The sequence below is a fragment of the Bradysia coprophila genome, unplaced genomic scaffold (assembly GCF_014529535.1).
Source record: "Bradysia coprophila strain Holo2 unplaced genomic scaffold, BU_Bcop_v1 contig_687, whole genome shotgun sequence".
In the NCBI taxonomy this organism is placed as follows: Eukaryota; Metazoa; Arthropoda; class Insecta; order Diptera; family Sciaridae; genus Bradysia; species Bradysia coprophila.
The window spans coordinates 463649-471235 of record NW_023503927.1 but is presented as its reverse complement, the minus strand read 5'-3'; the positions used below and the strand labels follow the sequence as shown (position 1 = coordinate 471235).

The window sequence follows — 7587 nt, the reverse complement described above, 5'->3', positions numbered from 1 at the left end:
TAGCCAATAAAATCTATTTCCACTTGTTATGTAAATATCTTATCTTTATATTAGCTAGCGAGAAGGAAAACTTGGAAAGCTAAGACCTGCATTTTTCCAGATCTTTTTTGATCTAAGACTGGTATTTCGTACGGTAAAATGTGTCCCCAACTTTAGTTTGTATAAGATGCATATTCCGATTCCGCACGATTTTACGTAGAGTATTGCACAAATACATGTGGGTGTTGACATTTTTGGTAGTTGTCAATTTAGCATTTGAAAATCCAAAAATTCAAAAGCTGTTTAAAGAGATGATATAAGTTGTTTTGGAAGTGTACACAGGGACTTGCGTTACCTTTTACTCTTTTAAGGGTTTTTGACTGAGAAATTCTATTTTTTCGCCGCGCTGACTAAATGAAACAAAATTTTGACAACTTTCACTTCAGTATAAACAAAATTTATTTAATTATTTTCACTATATTCACACACCATTTGTCGATTGAAATACAATTATTTTTGATGATACTGAAAAACAAAACTAATTGACATCTTTAATGACACTTGTCACTGACAAGTTAATTCTTCACGATAAAAAATCAGCCGTGAATAATATAACCACTGGGCGACAAAAGTTGACGTCAAATACAATTCTTGTACGAGCTCTGATTCATTAGTAATAGACATTTTCGTAACGATTGAGTATGCCATGCCGTTGCTGATTTTTTTTTTAAATCGGACACACCACTTTTGTTTCCGGACGTTTATGGTGCTATCGATAAGGAATTTCAAATTGATCATTTCGTAGAAGTTTTGTTTTTTTTAAAACGACCTCTCCGGCTCGGGACGACTCTAAGAAAATTTCAAAATTTCAAAATCATGGCTTGAAATGAAGGCTAGCACATCCCATTTAACATATCTTTGTTCTTATAACAACTTGACTTGTTCACATTAAAATTTGAAATTAGTATTTTTCGTGGTCTGATGTCACCACGGATAACATTACGATTTTAAAAAAGGATTAAAACTCACTTTCATATTATTTTGACATGAATAATGCATACGTACAAGATAAATCAACCGATATTAAAGAATCGACCAGGTATGGACATTCATTAGTATTTTTGAACCCTGCCGCCATCTAGCCGCAAACGTCGGATAGTCGAAACCGCACATTCAAAAACAAAACTTCGTTGTGTAAACGCAGCTACATTGCCGGTTTGTTTTGTGTATAAATTTTACATTGTGTGAGCACACAGACTGACCGAAAGGTTTTTTTATAATAATTTGTTGGATATAAACAAAACAAACAAAATGGTTGTAATATCACCGATTTCCATGCCAGAAGAAGGCCGACTGTATGAAGCGTCCAACGTTAAATTAAAGATTGATGAAACACAACTCAATGCCGGGTCTTTATACTTCACAAGCACGTACGTTTCGAGACGTTTTGCTAATTGCAATTGTGAACCAAAAAGTGTTGGTTAAATATTGCCGAATTTTCAGCTCCTTGTTGTGGCAAGCCGACGGCAGAACTGACGGTCTATCGATTCCATGGACTAAAATCAGTTTGCATGCGATATCAACCGATCCCGTCAAATGTGTCTACTTTATGATTGACTATCGTCTGCAATGGCCTGGTGTAATACTGGAACGAAATGGCAGCAATGGAAACGGCAACGTTAGCGAAAATGATGATGATGTCGATGAGGGAAATTATGATGGTTAGTTCGTTGATCCGGCTGTCGAGACGAATTCGTTGACGACGAATAACAATATTTACGATTTTAGATGAGGATGCGGAAATGACTCAAATGTGGTTGATACCGGGTGATGTTGAAGAAGTTGACAAAATTTACGGCGCAATGATTCAGTGTCAAGTCCTGAATCCGGATCCAAATGATAGCTTATCGGAAGGCGGTAAGTTTATAGGCCAGACACATCATAATGTTACGCTTTTATGACCATGCCACCTCTTCGGCTTCGAGAATTATCGCAGTGTGGGTGTCCTTGTTTCACTAAAGAAATGTTGAAAACTGTGATGAGACTAACGCGGGATCGTTCATAAAGTATGCCAAGCGTGCGAAAGATATGCAAGATATGGTTTAATTAAAATGTGAGAGAAAGAGCTATGGATAGCCGTGTCACGCCTGGTATAGTCTAAACGATCCCTGATAGTCCATCCTAATTACTAGCTCGAATTTCCGTTTTTTAAAGAATTAAACTGTGCGAGGAAATCATGTCTCGCATCCATTGTTTCGATCATCCCCCTCCGTATCGTTATTTTCCTCCTCTTTGATAAACAATCTGTTGGTTTTGTTTTCTTAGACATAGTCGATGCGGCATCGCTCAATATATTTAGTTTAACAGAGTAGGGTCGTTGTTGTATACCTCTTGTCATCGACACAATGAAACGTTGTTTTAACAACGAGTAATGTTCGAAACAGAGACGCTGTTTCCAGTCAGTCCATTTTACTTAAACTGCATGTGGATACACTTCGTGATCAGACATTACGAGCGCGCGGTGGTCACTCACATTTATGTTTCGTTAAATCGGAATCGTCCTAATTTTGTAAGTTTTTTTTGTTACAATTTCCCTAAACTCAAAAGTTAGAAGAAATATCAAACAAAAGGTGAATAAACAGTATTTTACATGAACATGAGTAGGGATAAAAAGATGAAAAGTAAAGGTTTCGTATCAATTTTGTTGATCCGAGGCGTATCCGAGGTCAATAAACACGATAAATAACGAGACTTCATTTTTATCCCGAGTTATGTAAAAGACGTTACATGGTGAGGGCGTCGAAAGTAGTGCTTCAATGCATGCATCATGTAAATGTCATTCACAGCTTCCTCGTTGTCAGTTGTCATTTCTACTTTCGTATTCGACAACTTCTAAACTTACCCAATAGTCTGGATCTGTTAGAACCCAAACAGGAGGATGGGAACGGCTGATCAACTTTTAAAATCAAATTTGAGTGTTCCGTCTTTGCTATGCCGAATTTAATTAGTTCCGAAATATTGAGTTTTCAATGCAAGTGATGTTAATTCCGTAAGATCTGTTCTTGCACATCGTCTTTAGAAATCAGTAATATAAATGAAAAATCAGAGTCTTCAGGATTTTTAGAAGCTCCAACATTGAAAGGAATGAAATCACCAAAAAATCTGGACTCGAGAACTAAACTTTAAAGATTCATCAGTCATAGTCTTGAGTGATTCATTTGAATTTCGACTGACCGAAATCGGCGCTATTTTTTACGGAACTTTTACCTCAGCCACAAGACCAGTCTATTTTCATATATTTTTCATATTCCATACCTGGCTGGAGGTATGTGACCAAAAGTCGAAAAATGGGGTTTTGTAGTCCGGATTTCATTTCCGTAAGGTGGCGAGGATACTGGTGTGTATGGGTTCGTTGGAAAGCTAAGGTCGAGTACTCCTGGGGCAAATATTAACTTCAAAAAATTTGATGATAAATGGCCGAAAGTATGAGCCCCGGAAAATTTCTCAGAATCGATGGAACTTCTGTGAACTTTAATAAGGGTTCACTAAAGCAAGTATTTGATTATTATTTATTATGTATGTGGATGACCTCAGCTTTATAGCGATACCAATAGGGTCCATAATATACGTCCGCGGTTTTTCTGGAATTTTATATATTATTACATCAAGCTTTAAGATTAAATTTATTTTCGATTCTTGCGTTTCAAGGTCATAGTCGGGGTCCTGAATAACGCTATTAATAACGGTAGTTTTTGGTACCATGAATAATTTTACTAAATCTATTTTCGTTACTAGTGTAACGTTACAACGTTAGAGGAATCCTAAAATTCAATTATCAAAGTAACGTTTTTCTGGATTTTTTGGAATAAATCCTCGATTTTGCTGAAATATGTTTTTATTAACCAAATATTTCGGTCACGTTGTTAGTGACCACTATCAATGGTGTTCTCAAACAGTTCAAATCATAACTAAACAATTCAAACAAATCTACATTACATACCCTAATAAGTTGACTGCATCCCCAGTGAAAATGTCGGTCTCATGAAATACGTATTCTCAACGGTCTAATTCCAGTCTCAAAATTGCTGGAATTCCCAATTCGGTCTCAAAATATTTTTGTTTTTGCTAAAAACATTTTGGATGAATAAATGAGAATGCCGTAGACCAAACGAGTAGTCTTTTTTCGAATATTATTTCACCAGACTTTTTCAGGCTGGATGAGTGGTCTCATTGCTGATGTGATGTCAGATCGCTTGAGACGGAGCGAGTAGTCTCTTTGCTAACAATTATTGGTGAACTGTGCGAGACTGGATGCCAAATGTTGAATTGTATTTTTCCAACAACGTTATAACGTTATTGAAATACCAAAAATAAGGAATCAATAAATTTATTATGGAATACAATTTCGGTCGAGATTTCAGTACATCAATTTACAGAAACGAAATACAATTTCGAATACCGTTAGTCAACTTCGATCCTTGAATAACGTTATTGTTGTACCGGAACTGAATTTTAGTATTGTCACAATGTTGATTTTTGCAAAAATTTTTCAGAGGAATTCATGGAAGCTCTGGATGAAAATGAGGATGAAGTGGTCGAAGAAGATATGCAGAATCTCAGTATCAATGGTACATTTTCCATTACTTAATCAGCCATTCAATGACCGATAACTAAAACTTTTACTCATTTCTAGATGGAAGGTTTGCCGACGCCGACGAAGATTAGAAAACTCCTTGAGTACTGCATTTTCGGATGTTGGAGTACTTTCCAAAAAATATTATTAAGAACTAATGCCTGAGGCTGATTTTATAACAGAAACTGGAGACAGCAAAAGGCTTAAAAAAATGCACAAATATAACTGACTGCTTGAAACATTCTTATCCGATATCATTTCTTGTAGGCGTTTTATTTCGATGGAGAAATAAAAAAGTTAATTTCTTATTTGTAATGAATTTCATTTGCTTTTGGGGGATGGGAGGCTGAGATGACGCCAATCTGATAAACCTTTTAATCCTTACATATAAGACAAGAAACTATTTTCGAATCTATTACCTCTATTGGTTAGACTATTTTCAACAGTTCAAAACAATAGTTATTTTTTAACCTAGGGGAAATTTGAAGTAGGCTTCGCCAAGACTAGTCACGAAAAAAAAACGGTCCGACGAAAAATTTCAAAAGGAATAAATAACTTAACTAAGAATACCAAATGGGTGATTCATCAGATGGCCTTCCGAATCCTTTAGGTCCCACCCTGAATTTTTCAGTCGACGGAGCTCAATCGTTAGAACTACAAGAATATATGAAGCTAAATAGAAATGAGAATCCGACGTCATCTGCAGTAGAGAACGATGAGAACGATGAATTGTACCCCGTGCAATAGGTCATTTGATACGGGTAAAGGATTAAAAATACATGAAAGTTTTCATGCAAAGCTTAAAGGAAAAATTGAAAGTAAGAAATCAAACAGGAAACGTAATATCAACTCACAGAAAGGATCAGGAATTGAGCGAAACAAATCTTGCGAAGGCTTAACAGAATTAGATGAATTTCTGTTGTTGAATCAAAATGAAATTGAAATTCAGACAAACAATGATCCTCCATCCGTCTTAATTCCAAAGAATTTTTCTAAAGACAGAATTCATTGTGAATGTGGATTTCTTGCAAAAAACGAACGCGGGCTGAAGATCCACCAAAACAAGCACAAAAAGAATGACTTAAGTAAAAGTGAGATTGATCGTAAAGCAACCAATAACAATCGAAAAACGGATTCAGTCGATTCCATGAATATAGACGAGTTTGGTGTATTGCTTAGTAAATGCAAAGAAGCTATTCCAGTTGTTCGTATTATTCAAAAGTCAGTTCGTTCAGCAGTTAGTCTTGAACTATCAAAGCTAGTCGATCAAGTGGTTACGAAAAATGACGCAAATTCATGGTGTCGTCTATTGGCTTTTCCTTATATTGTTCTGCGATCAAGACCTAAGAAGTCAAAAGGAGGAATGAATGGTATTAGAGAAAATTTAAAAGAACTGGAGAAAATCACAAATGTGAACGATTACTTAGCATTCCTTCTACAAGATACAAAGCCTAGAGAAAAAAAACTTTGTTCACAGAACGAACAAGTTATCAAGACAGTCAACCAAAAGCTTGGCGAAGGCGATTTCAGTGGCGCCATGAGAGTTTTATGTTCCAAAGAAATGATAGCAGAGATAAACGATGAAACGCTGTCAAAATTACAATCAAAACATCCATTGGATACATTGCCAGTCATAGACAAACATACACCCGAAGAAATTTTGCCAATAACTTCAAGTGAAACAATCTCGAAGAGCATTTCCAGTTTCCCGATAAGCTCATCAGGTGGTATTGATGGTTTGAGACCTCGCCACATTAAAGATTTAACGTCATTCACTTGTGGCGATGCAGCTGAGAAACTGAGAAAATCAATAGCCAAACTGTCTGACTTGGTGAAGAACGGAAAAATAGATCAGAATGTTGTTCGAATAGTCTACAGTGGACGATTAGTCGCTTTCATAAAAGACAATGGCGATATAAGACCGATTGCGGTTGGAACTTTTTGGCGTAGACTGGCCGGAAAAGTAGAATGCGGTGACATTATTGATCAGCTTTCTGAAAAAATAAAACCATTCCAACTTGGTTTCGGTGCTAAAGGAGGTGCAGAAGCAATAATACACGCTGTCCGATCATTTATTTCCAATTCATACGATGAACCAATGATACTCCTGAAATACGATTTCTCAAACGCCTTCAATGAACTTAAACGACAATACCTACTGGACGAAACGAAGAACATTTGTCCGAGCCTATATCCGATGATGAGACAAGCTTACGGCAGCTTCACTAACTTATACTTCAACTATCAAGTAATTTTATCCAGAAGAGGGGTCCATCAAGGAGATCCATTAGGTCCAGCGGGTTTTTGTATCGGAATATCAAAGCTAGTCCACTCATTGTCATCCCGTTTAAATGCATGGTATCTCGATGATGGAACAACTGGAGACAACTTTAAAAATACCATGGAAGATGTAAAACGTATCAAAGACTTCCGAGAGGTTTCAGGACTGACAATTAATCCATCGAAGTGCGAAGTACATTTCATAAACGCAACCAAAGAACAGAAAGATGCCATGTACGCTGCTATATCGGAAGAATTACCCGGCATTCGTCTGATGGAAGAAGTTGATCTTCTCGGATCGCCAATACATAATTCATTAATTCCAAATTTCATTAAACAGAAAAAAGACATTGTACAATCGATGTGCGAAAGACTGAAACTCCTAGATGTCCACCCCGCATTGTGCCTGTTCCGATATTGCATGTCATCGCCGAAATTCATCTATCTGTTACGAACTTGTCCAACTTTCATGTTTCAAAATCTTCTGGAAGAAGTTGATGAACTTTTTCGACAAACATTGGAAAATATTTGCAACATTAAAATGACCCCGAAAGTTTGGAGACAAACAACGTTACCTTATTCGTTGGCTGGAATTGGCATAAGAAAACTTGAAGATTTGGCGATTCCCGCATATCTTTCTTCAATTTTTCAATCAAAAAATTTATCAAATGTTTTATTAGGTCAACTGAATTTGG

The 7587-nt window shown here is 36.5% G+C and overlaps 1 protein-coding gene across 1 annotated transcript; it reads left to right on the top strand.

Moving 5' to 3' along the window:
• The first annotated feature begins 1209 nt into the window (after positions 1-1209).
• On the top strand, positions 1210-4747 carry LOC119083528 (methylosome subunit pICln). The gene is made up of 5 exons (XM_037193247.1): positions 1210-1409; positions 1483-1700; positions 1768-1896; positions 4533-4607; positions 4673-4747. Exons 1-5 carry the CDS (start codon positions 1291-1293, stop codon positions 4702-4704), a joined length of 573 nt encoding a protein of 190 aa, XP_037049142.1. The 5' UTR covers positions 1210-1290; the 3' UTR covers positions 4705-4747.
• Positions 4748-7587: the final 2840 nt, after the last annotated feature.